At 34.7% G+C, this 13,823-nt stretch overlaps 1 protein-coding gene across 1 annotated transcript in view; it reads left to right on the top strand.

Annotated features, from left to right (window-relative positions):
- Positions 1 to 13,823, top strand: part of MAN2A1 (mannosidase alpha class 2A member 1) — a 114,832-nt gene that overhangs the window by 33,812 nt on the left and 67,197 nt on the right. The window contains exons 4-8 of the mRNA XM_040089981.2: positions 2,491 to 2,662; positions 4,286 to 4,413; positions 5,825 to 5,998; positions 6,936 to 7,122; positions 12,182 to 12,359. Coding sequence (XP_039945915.1) covers positions 2,491 to 2,662; positions 4,286 to 4,413; positions 5,825 to 5,998; positions 6,936 to 7,122; positions 12,182 to 12,359 — 839 coding nt within the window. The remainder of the gene's footprint in view (positions 1 to 2,490; positions 2,663 to 4,285; positions 4,414 to 5,824; positions 5,999 to 6,935; positions 7,123 to 12,181; positions 12,360 to 13,823) is intronic.

The following is a 13,823-nucleotide window of genomic DNA, read 5'->3' as shown; positions in this document are numbered from 1 at the left end:
TTTAGTCTTGGTAATTGCAGCTTTAAAATACTGCAATTTTTTCATATGTAAACTGTCTTTGTATTGAAATTTTCCTGTTCAAAATACACTGGTAAATATTTTCTTTCAGCCTGGGAACAAATTCTTTGTTTGTGGATAAGCACAAGAATGAACTTGAGTTGTAGATGATTGTTGTATTAGGGACTGAGGTGTGAAATAATACTCTAGCTCGAAACTATGCATTGATTTATTCATTATTTTATTTAGCGCTTTTTTTTTTTTTTTTTTTTTTAAATTGTATGTCTCCATGCAGAATTGAAGAGTCTCTGTAAGTCATTGGGTTTAGAGCACTACAATTTAGGAAGGATGTGAAGGCACTGGGATGCACCCTGAGTGGGGCAGTGGAGCTGTGGAAGGGCTGTCCTGTGAGGGGTGGCTGGGTTTGTCCAGTTTGGAGAAGAGGAGGCTGAGGGGTGACCTCACTGCTCTCTGCAGCTTCCTGGGGGGATTGTTTCAGAGGCAGTTGGATAATGCTCTTTATGCCACTTTTTTTGGTCAGCCCAGAAGTGATCAGGCAGTTGGACTAGGTGATCATTATAGGCCCTTTTCAATGCTGAATATTCTGTTCAATTAATACATAAATAAATGTTATGGTAATTACATTTCAGAGGGTGTTCTGTTGGCTTTCAGCTAAATCTATGAATACCTGCAAAAATTTCCTAGGACTCTGGAGTGTATTCAGTTCAGTGTGTTAACCATGTTACAGTCCTCCTTAGCATAATAAACTGAATATGTTAAAACAGTCTTTCATTATAATACTGTTCTTTCTACATCATACTGTATTCTTTTATTAGCTACTTTGACATTTAACTCAGTGTTTTAGTTAGGCTGGTGTATCAAAGTTTTTAAGAATGTTTAAGAAGGCTAGTTTAGTGTAAATTTGCTTTTATTGCTGCAATATAAAAATATTTGTAATTGTTTATTATGATGATATATTTCTGTACAGGAAAATCATAGGATGGTTTTAAATTTATCCTCCTTTAGTTGTGTGCTAGGATGATACCATCTCTTACAGAAGAAATTTCTGATATAAACCTATAAATGGGTAGTCTAATATATGTGGATATTTTTAATGGAATTATCAGTAAAATATTCCTTTAATTTGTTGAAAAATAAATGAGAATTGAGAAAGAGTAATTTGAAATGTGATCTCAATTCTTTGAGTGGAAGCATCTTTGGGAAAAAAACAACCCAACTGAAATAGGAAGAGGTCAGACAGAAATTAGATTACAAATTCAGATTATTCATAACTTTTTTCCCCCATCTTTAAACTATTGCATAGTAGTAATTTACTGTCAGCTGTTTTTTTTGTATTAAGCTATTTCAATTCATCTAAAGAAAGTATGTTTTCATTTTGTGCTTAAAGCCCTCATATGAATTATTTTGACAAAATGCATTTTACCCCTTTAAGACAGATTAGACCTCACTTGTTTATCTGTACAGAAACTTGAATCAAAGGTGATAAATCTTCTAGATGCTAAACATTTGTAAAGGAAAAAAAAAAGAATGATCTAGAATTTTTCCTCTCGAGTATTCAATTTTATTTCTTCCTTTGCAGATTAAAAACAGTAGCTCTGCATGTATCTAAGAAGAATGTTTGGGGTTTTGTATCCCTAAAATAAAGTATAACATATCCTTTCTGAATCAATTATTCAGATGTTATAAAATTATAAAGTTTTTTTTATTAAACTTGAGAATTATTTTTTACTAGTAAACTTCCTTTCAACAATATAATGTCATTCTGTGACAGCCTAATCCTGTTTCCTATAAGCAGACTGGCACTATTAGAATGGCAGTGGCTCTGCAGAATTGAGTTAGTAAATCAGAGTGGAATTACTAGTATAATATTTGTTTGGCGCACAGTCTTCACATAGTGTGGAAGCTTTCACAAAAATCTTAAAATGTGCATATATGACAGAAGCTAGTAGGAGTAGGAATGTGACACATTACAGTAAGTAGTAAGAAGATAGACTTAATTTTTTCAGCTGTAGTTACATGTTATCTGAAGAAAGATGCATATACTCTCTCATGCAAGGTGTTATGAAGAGGTTAAAGAATTTTACACAAGACTGTAAAGTCTGAAAATGTGGTTAATTTTTTTTTTCCTTTGCATCTCACTGAAGCACGATTATTTGAATCTGTGAATTCTGTTGATCAAACTTTCTTACCCAAAGTATAAAAAAACTAGAAAGTGAAAAGCCTAATAATTTCCATATTATTACATTTAGGAAATAAAACATGTAATCTTTGTAAAAAGAAACTCCTTGGAAATTTAGCACTTCAAGCTGTCCATGGCATATAAAAGTCAGCTTTTTAAGAACAGTGTTTACTTAGCTTTTTCTGGGGAGTGAAAAGCAGCCAGTTCTCTTAGAGACTGTTCTCTGAAGAGACTAAGAAGCTGTTCTCCAAACAGGCTTCATTTAATTTCATTTCATATTTCCTTTTTCCTAGGTTGGCTGAAGACTTTCGATGATTACTTCAGAGATCAGACACAGCATATTTTAAATAACATGGTTATAAAACTGCAAGAAGACAGACGAAGAAAATTTATATGGTCTGAGATTTCTTACTTTTCAAAATGGTGGGACGGAATAGATAGCCAAAAAAAAGATGCTGTTAAAAGGTTTGAATACTGAACTTTTCTTCCATGTGTCTTGTTTTGAGACTTTGTGTATTTGACTGCGCTGTAAACTTGAGATGCAGAATTGCTAGAATAACCAGCTGCTTCAGTTCTGACTTTTTGGGCTTGGTTTGATTGTCTCCCAGTTGTAGATAGAAAACTGCTTCGAGAAGTGGACACAAATTACTGAATTGCCTCAAAATTTGACTTAAAGTTCCCATGTAGGACCATGTACGTGTCTTTCAAATTATAAGGGAGTAACAATTATAATCTTCTTTTGAAATCACACTAAGGAATTTGCAATAAAATAAATACAATCTTTCATAGTAGATATTTATTTTTTTTTCCTTGTTGTAACACGCATGAAGTTTTTGTGAGATTTTTAGTTGAATAAAAATTTTTGAGTGTCTTTTGTGTTTAAGCAAAAATGGTTTTTATAAACGTGCAGTTGTTTTAATGGTAAAGTAGTACGTATTCTACACCCTTTCTCTTAGTAGTTTTAAAATCTCAAGTCAAGGGAATGTAGAAGTAAAATGTTTGCCTAGGCATTGAGACGAAGCAGGCTGCTTGGATAAACTTGCACTATGGATCTAGTTTGGAGTTTTCAAAAAGTGGGGAATTTTTTTTTCTTGGCTTTAAGACAGGATCTGACAGTTCTTAGCTCATACTTGTGATGGATTCCTTATGCCCCTGTTTGAGGTGCATGTGTTGCAGTATGCATTAGGTCTGTGAGGTCTTCACAGCTGCAAAGGTTAGATAAAGGTGGAAATCTTGGGACCTAGGTAAAAAACCTACTTATTAAAATTTTTACATGCAGTTAGTGAGTATTATAGCTAGATAGTCACTAGTGAACTATGTCGTCTCTTCAGAGGAGTCAGGATTGGTTAAGCTGCACTTGAAACTGAAGAAGACTTGCAGAAGCTGCACTTGGGGTTATTTTTGTTGCATGCTTTTCATTAATCTTATGGGTATCATCTGTGATGTGACTAAGTCTTGATGAGTTCATTGTGCTTTTTCTTGAATTCATTAAACACTTCTATGCTGGTGAACAATATAGTGCTGAAACTGTAGGGACAACCTGATGCTGGGAGTGCAATCTCTATGTTCACTGACAATAGAGAGACTGGGTCATCCTGACCTGTTTCAAGAAGGCATTTTAATGAGTGAGATGCTCTGAAGCCTTTATAAATACAAAAAAAATCTAAGATCTATCAGCTCTCTAAAACTCTAAAAAGAATATTAGATCAAAGATGAGGAGATATTAGCAATGCTTGAAATGTGCAATGTCTAAACATCTTGCTCAGTTGGCATTCTGTGCTGTAGCACATGTATTTTATTTTTGTAATCTGTGCAGGAAACAGCCTTCTGCCTGTTTTTTTTAAATATCTAATATTGCACATACAGTAGAGCTGCTTTTCATTGCACAAGGGCATTAAGTACTTCACTGTTTAACAGTTCATTTTTTTCCCTGTTTGATTAAAGAAATATAGTCCAGTGATGGAAGTAGCACAGACAATTTAGATATTGGAATCACATTGCTAGTAAATGCCTGTTGATATACAGAAATTGATTTTAAGAGTGTATTTTCATATGGAAGATTCTGAATATGATTTATGTATTTTTCAGGTTGATAAAAGATGAACAATTTGAAATAGTAACAGGAGGGTGGGTCATGCCTGATGAAGCTTCTTCTCATTATTTTGCTTTAATTGACCAATTGATAGAAGGACACCAGTGGCTAGAAAAGAACCTTGGTATGTACGTTAATCAAAAGTTTAGCTATGTTAATAGAAGAAGTCAATAAGAAAGGGCATTTTTATTATTATTATTTCTGAGGTGCTTAGAAGGCTCTTTTTACTCATCTTTCCTGAAACATTAAATCCGACCACTTACAGCAAGCTTTAGGATCAAGTATTTGCCATACCTGTTTGAAGACAATAGTTCCTGGACAAAGTGTATTTGAACAGCTTTATGCCATGGCATTTTGTCTTGATCATTGTATGGCATACATATTATATTGGTGTAACCAAATATTAACACTAGATGATGCTGAATTTTAGATCCCATGTCTGGTCTAAACAGTCTTTAATTGCCTTTTCTCTCTTGAAACTCATGACAAAATTATTGAAAAATTGATACTGCTTTTATGTGTTTGGTTCTATTCTGCCTGCTCTGTGTTCATTAGCTTCTCTTTTGTAAGACTCTCAGAAGAAATACTTACATGTAGCAGCAACAGCACTAGTAGTGCTGTTTAATACCTAAACCCATAGTAATGTTAGAATTGAGGGATTACTGACTGCAGTTATATTGTCTGAACTGTTGTGCTGGCTTCAGGATGTTCTTTTGTCTAGTTACATAAGAAGAGAGAAACGGTTTTATATAGAAAATATTTGTGCGATGATTTTAATAATAAATTTACATTGTTTCATCCAATTAATGGAAATTAATTTGGAAAGCTGTTTCACCATTTTTCTTAGATTGCAATTTTCATAAACACAGCTTGACATAATTTTAGGGGGAAGGGAAGACCTAATAAAAGAGTAATACATTCCATACTGTGATTTTTTTGGAAAGACAGTAGAAAGTGCCAAAGGAACCACGATGATGAATTAAATGAGAGTTAGATATAGCTTCTTTTTCTACTAGAAGTTCTGTGAAAAGAGAGTTAATCAACTTGATTCTACTGATCAACAAACTAATAAATCAAAAAAAAAGTTAGTTCTGAAGCCAAAAAATTAACATTGTTTAAGTAACAGTGAACTTTCAACATGCTACCTCATTTATCCATCCACATCCACTTTCTTTCTTTCAGTTTTCTTTTTCAATTGTAACATCTGTAAACTACTTGACATGAAAGAGGTTGTATATTAATTAATGATTCCAAATAAAGGTATTTGATGCAAATTTGAGGCAATGTAGCAACAAGGAGTACTATTTTGAAGTTTTTTATTTTTTAAACATGCCTCACTTATAAGATATTTGATTTTTTGTTTGTTTGTTTAACTATTTAATTCTAGTTTTTTAATTCCAGGGTTCTGCAGAGGTTTAATGGGTATATCATCTTGGAAATGTTATCTGTAATACTCTCATTTGAATTATTGGAATATCTTTCTTTGAGTAAAAGTAGAACTTTCTTTCCTTCTTACTTTTTTCTTTTGTCAACAGGAGTAAAACCAAAGTCTGGATGGGCAGTTGATCCATTTGGGCATTCACCAACAATGGCCTACCTTCTGAAGCGGACAGGATTTTCCAATATGCTTATACAGAGAGTTCATTATTCAGTTAAAAAACATTTTGCAACACAAAAGACACTAGAATTTTTTTGGAGACAAAATTGGGGTATGTGTTCTTCTTTTATGTCAATTTATTTTGTTAATTTACACAGGTAAAATATGAAGAGAACTTGAATAAGTACTGTGGAAATATTTCCAGAAGAGATTTAGCAGAGTTTATCTAGAGCTGAAAATTTTAAACTTGCAATTCTGTTAAAAAAAAGTGCCTTTCATCTAGCTTAATTTAGGAGATTTTTTTTTCTTTTTTTTTTCCTCTTTGAATAACAGAAGGGGAAATGAGAGTATCTGTGAGTTAGGAAAGGCACTAAATTTAAAACCAGTGTTATTGCGTATGTTCCTCCTGTCTTCCTTTCTTTTCACTTTTATTTTTGCTTTTAATTTCTCTTGTTTTTTTCCATTCTCTCATATTCCTTGCAAGTATACCTAAAAAAAGAGGTGACAAAAATTCTTTGACTTGTTTTAACTCTTTTTCTTCCTCCTACTCCTTTATTTCCTGCTATGTGGAAATGAAGTGTAGGAGGAGGAACATTTCAACTAGGGTTGAATGTGCTAATGAGGCAGTGACAGCAGGGTGATTGGCTTTGGTTTGGTTTTTTCTTTGTTTTGTTTTGATGTTTTGATTTTTTAAAAATAGCTGTTTTAATCCAAAGTATAAAATATGTGTTTTTATATATTAAAAAAAATAAATTATTACTTCTAAAATTCTAAGTTTTATTTGGGTAAAACACAGCTAACATTTGTTCCTGTCTTTCCCAATCATCCGGTGCTTCACTAGAACATTCCAATCTTGGTTGTATCTCTATTTTTATCCTCTTTGTATAACGTAAATACAAAAATAGACTCAAACTAGGGATATTCAAAATAAGAAATTGTCTTGATGTGGTATCTTTCCGCAGCAATCCTTGGACTGGGAACGTGGAAGTGATTTACTTTCGACAAATCTGAGAGGGTTTATTTTAAAGTTTTACTCTATTTAATTCCAGATTTGGGATCCAGTACAGATATTCTTTGTCATATGATGCCTTTCTATAGCTATGATATTCCTCATACTTGTGGCCCGGATCCAAAAATCTGCTGCCAGTTTGATTTCAAACGGCTTCCTGGAGGAAGAGTAAGTTGCCCTTGGAGAGTCCCACCGGAACCTATTCATGCTGGAAATGTTCAACACAGGTACAGTTTTTACAGTTTTTATTCCCCTCAAGGGATTAACCTCAAAAAAAAAGTAATTATGCTGGTCAAGGATGACATCTGGCTTTGATTGGTGAATTTAGCAGCTCAGCTCCACTAAGCTCACTGCTGCCATGGTGGGATGGGAAAGAGAATCGGAAGAGTAAAATGAGAAAGTTCATGGGTTGAGATGCAGGAGAGGCCTTGGCTCTGTGCAAGCCCTGCTCAGAAATAACAAAATAATTTCTCTGTTGTCAACCCTGTCACCAGAGCAATTCCAGATCACACCACCATACTGGCCACTGTGACTCTACCCCAGCCAAAACCAGTACAAGTTTTTAAAATAAACTTGTCATGGGTAAATATAACCTTGTGTTTGCTTCTTAATTGGGAACATAACTGTTGGTGAAATTAGAGGAAAAGTTAGAGTTAAGGAAGGGCATTTAAAAAAATTTTCTGTTCCTGATACATGAGTCAATCTCTGAATGACAGAACACAGTCATCTGCTTTGAATGATGAAATGAAACTAAATACTAGCTTACTATGGTATTTGTGAATTTAATGAGCAGTGGTCTGTCCCCTGCAAGTGGAACACTTCAGGGGTAGCACGATGTGCTGTAGTGTGCTGTAACTACAAACAGTGGGATATTTCTTGTGGTATATCCTTAAAAAATTTGGCAATCTTTGGCCTAAGTTTCCTGAAGTGTAAATCTTAAATTAATCTGATTCCTATTTCTTTGTGCCCAGGGTGGAATTTCCTATTAAACTCAGTTTTAGTTTTCAGCTAGAAATACTGAGGGTTTTTGCTACAGTTAAAAAGTTAAATTTACACTTCTACAAAACTGCTTCTTAGTTTTGGGGTGACAGGGGTGAGGGGTGGAGGTAGGGAGTTGGGAAAGGAAAGTAAAGGAAAAAACCCACGAAAACAACCAAACAACCCCCAAACAAGCAAACAAACAAAAGCAAAGAAAGGGAAGTAAGTTAAGCTGTCAAAGGTTTTTTCCAGAAAATGGTTGTGTTCTGTGGTCCTGTTGATATCTTCAGGCTTCACACTGTATCAGGCATCCAGACTTAAAAGTTGAGGTGTTTATCATTTGTGCAAATTGCTGAGTGTAGCAAATGTGTTCAGGATAGCAGGGTGACTTTTTGATCCTTTATGCTTAAGTTTTAAAATTATGATGTAATGATGGTGCGCTGCTTGTCTACATGTCAAGTATGCCTTGCTTTATTTCTGAGGAAAAATTCTGACATGCATCATGAAAACTTCAGTTAAAGAAAATTCAGTTACAAAATATTACTGAAAATAAACCCAGTATTAAACAGAATACATTACAACTGCTGTAGAAGTTGGAATAATGATAGGAAAAAGGGGTTTTTTTTAAAGCAGAGAAAAGAAAGATGATGGTGACAGGAGAAAAGTAGAAAAATTGTGACACCCCCACTGCCTATTGCATGTGAAGGAAAATTCATATGTGAATAAATCGAAGTTGTAAAAAAGAAAAATCTTGCCTATATATCTCAATTAGCTGAGACATATACTTGCAGAATTGCAGCAGCTTGTTTTACAAATACGTGAAACATAGAGGCGATAAATATAATTTAGAGTGTCTGCTTGAAATAGTCTTTTTAGGAGTCTTGGTTTTAAATTATTCTTAATCCCTGCACTTCTTAGATGCAACCTTGCGTAACAATCTAAATTAGGTCTTGTAAAAGAAATGTGTATTCACATGTCAAAGGATATTAAAGAATAAGATAAATGGGGCAGGGATGTAGTGTGCATATGATCAAGGTGAAGTGATTATTGTCTCAATGTTGTCTCTGAAACTTAGTATTTTGTATCGGCTTTATTTAGATGAAAGCAGTTTAGGTGTCTAACAACAAGTTGAAACATCAGTATGCTGTATTATACCTATGGGGAAAGTAAAACTAACACACGGTCTTCGAGTCGGAAGCCTGGATTCTTTAACCACAATTTTAGTGTCTAGTTTCAAATAAACCCACTAAAACACAGGAAGTAATGTTTTGATGGAGAACGCTAAAACATTATGTGTATTTTTTTAAAAGTTGGAATATTGTGGAAAACCAAAAATGTTATTGATCTGACCTCTGTAATGACATGTTATGATGAGGAGATGTATGAGTTCCAGAACTGAGAAATCTATCTTTACATCCTAAGTTTTCCAAGGTTATAGGTTTGCAGCACACTAGTTAATCTGCCTCTTATCTCTGATTGCTTTAAGGCTAGAAAAATGCAGGACATTCATGGATTTGAAAAAAGTTGATTAATTTAGAGATCAGGTTTAGATCACTGACCTTTTTTCAATGCCAAAGCTACAACAAGATTATTCACAGTTCTTGAATACTCCGCTGGAACTGTTGCTTTTGATTTCAATACTATTATGGCCATATATTTATATTAAAGAGATGCTGATTTGAAAACCTCAGGCTAGTAGTTTTTGGATTTTTCATTTCCTTGCCACTTAAGTTGTGACCTGATAAGGAGGAATGAAGCAGCAATCTAATTGAAGACCTGTACATGTTCAATTACACTTCGTAACAGCTTAGGTTATAAAGACTACTATTGCACTTGTCCTGATTTGCAGCTGCATCTTTATCCATATGTTTTACTGCTGAAGTGTGAAGTTTTTCACACTATGAAGAAAAAGCAGCTGTTGTGGCGTTTCTTTGTGGGATTTTTGTTTCTGATGTTTGTTTGTTTGTTTGTTATTGTGGCAGGTTTTCTTCTTGAATGGAAATGGTTGTTAGCAGAAGCTCAGTTTGTTTCAGTGTGGCTCTCTCTCTCCCAAGTATGAAATAGGAGAGAGTCTTTACTGCAAGCTGTGTTCTTGAAGCAGAAGTAGAGAATGGAATTTCCTCTTCACCAGCTACTGTTCAAAAGCCCAGTCTTACCCTTCAGCTTTTTTATTTTTTATGGTCACATTGTATGGTCACATGGTGGTTAATGTTTGTGATTGCCTGCCTCAGGTGGTTATTGCTCCTCTTCCTTTAATATAGGAGGGGTCAAAACCAGCCGTGTTTATTGGTTTGATATTTATTTACTCAAATACTTGGGGTTTTGTGTTTAAAATAAGTTGTAGTACAAAAAGATTTTCTTTATTTCTGAAAGGTCTCAAGCATTCAGTGATAATCTGAAAGCTTACAAACAAAAAGTTTATCATGGCTGGTCTCCTGAGGTTTTCAGATTTTCATTCAGGTAGTCAGGATAAACATATCAAAATATATCTAATTCTATTTCACTGGAGAACAATAAAGAGAAAACATGGAAGAGACTCAGTGGATTTTTTTATTTTTTTTTCCTCCAGAGGTATTTTCTTGTCTTCACTCTGCTCTGGAGCTTTCTGCTGGCTCTTTCACGCTCCTGTATGAATTACTGATTTAGGAAGTTATTTGAGAGAAACTTAGAAGGATATACCTGAACTGATGTTCTTCAGAGTTTTTGCAATTAAAATTGGTTTGCAGTGGAGGAGGATCTTGCTGTCCCCTTAAAAACATGTAATAATCCCACAGTTATCAGTGCTTTAAGAAAGGAAGAGTAGCAGTACTGATGAATTTTGCAGGATATTTGGAAAGAAACCAGAGGAGGACTTCAAAGAGAGTCAAAGTCAAATATCCTGTTAACTGTAACCAGTATTTTTCAAGAGACTCAACACTAAAGTATGTTTTCAACCACAGCCTATATGTGGAAAATTTGAGTTAGACTGGCTCCTTAAAAGGAAGCATTGCTAAGTCTTGTATTGTGCCAGTTGTTTTGGTGGCTGTGTGATGAGGAACCTTTTGTGTTTAATCTTACAACCTGTTGAAACTCATGGAAAGTATTGACTGGAATTCTCAACTACAAATCCACCAATAGACAGGGGATGGGGGGAAGCCACTAGTTGGGTAAATTCTAGTCTCATTAGAACTTTGTAGATGCTTAGCAAAAGTTAATATTTTGCCCTCTTTCTCCCTCCAGAATACAGTCAGACCCAGTACTTCTGCAATCAGATAAATAAGTAAGCCCTGACGTGCTGTTCAAAGAAATAGGGTTTTCAAATATATTGGACAGAATTTCTGCATGAATGTTTATATAGCAGTTCTTCAAGAGTGTGAGTTTGAGAGGTCTTTTGCTGGATCCTATATTGAAAAGACATGAAGAAATTAATGAACTTCATTAGAATCTGAAGTTTCTATTATTTTGTCTTTAGAGCCATGAAATTTGTATTTCTGTTTACTTAAATATGTTACTATGGTTTATATTTCCTATGAGAATTATTTACATAATTTTAATTAAAGGGCCATCAGCATCTTCAGATGCTGATAATAATTGTGACTTGGAGGGGGAGGGTTGAAAATGGACTTTTTCAGTAACCTAGATAACAGACTTGTGATTCTTAATATATTGCTGCTGTGGAACTGATAGTTTACTCATCCTAGAATTAGTAGGTGCCGAAGTATAATTCTTCATTTTTTTCCTGTGTGTGCATGTGTGAGTATTTTGCTTCTGGGTTGTTTGAGGGTTTTTTTGAGGCCAAAAGCATAAAAAGAGTGGGTTTAATTTTTCAGGACTCAAAGATTTAAGAGGGATGGCTCTAAGATACATAAGAGGCTGGCTGAAGGGAGAACAGTGATTTTTAGCAACAAACTTCCTCCTGAATTCTTTTTTTTATTTGCAAGGCTGGCGGTTTTTCTGCCAAGAACATGAAGATATGAAGCAAAGTATCAAAAGAAGGTGCCAGAAGGGATTTTTTATTGTAAATAGGAGCTGGAGAGGATTAGGATTGTTATCTAAACATAAAGCAGGTAACATAATTTGAACTGTGTGTTAGTTTTGGTACAGGCACAAATTGATCCAGCCTGCCCTACTGCTTGAGGTGAAGCTCGATAAGCTTATTGAATATGGTGTCCCAGTGCAGGGAATTGCATCCAGATTTTTGTTACAAAGTAAGATAACAGTGTTTTGTATGTCTTGTTTAGGGTCATCCTAATGTACAACTTGCTATTGTCTTGCCAAATACTGACTTTTTCCCTCTGTCTTCTGCTCTTATTTTTTACTCTCCTCAAGGGCTTGGATTATATTAGATCAATACAGGAAGAAGTCAAAGCTTTTCCGTACAAAAGTTCTGTTAGCTCCACTTGGGGATGATTTCCGCTATGCTGAGAGTTCAGAATGGGATCAACAGTACCAGAATTATCAGAAGCTCTTTGATTATATGAATTCTCGTCCTGAGTGGCATATTAAGGTAACTACAACACATTTTCTGGTTTGTGGAGAAAACAGTATTTTCCAATATTCTGAGATTCTTCATGCCAAAAAAAAAGAAGTGATTAGGTTTAAGTTTTTTTCAAATGTGAAACTTTATATATTGTTTAACAGCAGATTGTTGTGTCTTGGTAGCTTACTTTTTTTTTTTGATCTTTACTGCCTTCTCTCCCCTCAAAACAGAAACTTTGCTGTTAGAATATCGGCTTGAAAACTATAGATTGTTTCCAAACTAGATTAATTTGGAGAACAACTAGTAGGTTTAAGTGTTTTCTTAGTGCTCCTGTTTTCACAGGCTTCAGGCATTGTTACTTAAGACTCATAGGCTTTGTTACTTAAAGCTATTGTATTTTTTTATTAGAAGTTCAAGAAGATTCTGCCACTTTATTTGTGTCCTCTTGGTTTTATATCTGATTTATTAAAGAAATACGGGTATTGATCTAGTATCGATACCCAACTGTGACGGACAAAAACTCTCTAACAGTTTAAAGTTAGAAAGTGTATGTTTATTACGGCCGGGCAGCACGCGGGATATTTCCCTAATTCGAACTGCGAAATTCACAGGTAATTACAAAGTCTTTTATTTACAAAAGTGTTGAATATCCAAAATACAAATGCATATTCATACCCCTGTCACCTCCCATTCCTCGCTTCATATGCTAATTGACAAAAAGGCTATTAAGCATGCGTACTTTGTTTCTTAAAATGAGTCGGGGGTCTATTTTGGGGAGGGGTCACCTAAAATGAGGAAGTAAGATGAGTCTTCCTCGTCCTGACCTTTCTACCTTTTCAATGCATTCATGACAAATGATTCTTTGGTAGAACTTACAGTTTCCTCTGTTCAGTGGGTCCTTTAAGCAGGAAATCTGCAGCTATCTTATGTCCTATTTACCACATTTTGTTTTTCATTACAAGGACAACTACATAAACATAAACCTGACAAGAAATGAGTTACAAGATCCGGGGTAGCTTATCTAAGATCTGGCTTCTGTTAACTGCGAACAAAGATTACCTATCTACTTCAGCTAATTCAGCAACTTATTATCTTAACTTTCCTAAAAAATCCTTAGTTCCTCAAAATTAACATCTCATATCCCTAAACAAAACAAAAAAAATCTTAGGAGATGCCATTGCTGACGCATCTTGTTGAATACAATAAAATCTGAGACTGACTTGGCTAATAAGGACGGAGTATACTAACACAATCATCAGAGGAGGTATCACCTCAAATCAACAGTTATGTGTGAGAGTTAAAGCACACATTCATATGCTCTACTGTGTAAGCTAATGGCCCTAGGGACTTCTTGTACTATAGATGGTCTCTGTATTCTGACAGCTTTTCATCATCTTTCAGCATAACAATAACAAATGGAGGCCACAACCTTGGGTTTTTTCAGTGTCATCTGAGAGTGACAAAAAGCACTTTTGCTGCTTTCACATTTTT

This window comes from Hirundo rustica, chromosome Z (genome assembly GCF_015227805.2).
Source record: "Hirundo rustica isolate bHirRus1 chromosome Z, bHirRus1.pri.v3, whole genome shotgun sequence".
Classification (NCBI taxonomy): Eukaryota; Metazoa; Chordata; class Aves; order Passeriformes; family Hirundinidae; genus Hirundo; species Hirundo rustica.
This window is presented reverse-complemented; position numbering and strand designations above follow the sequence as displayed.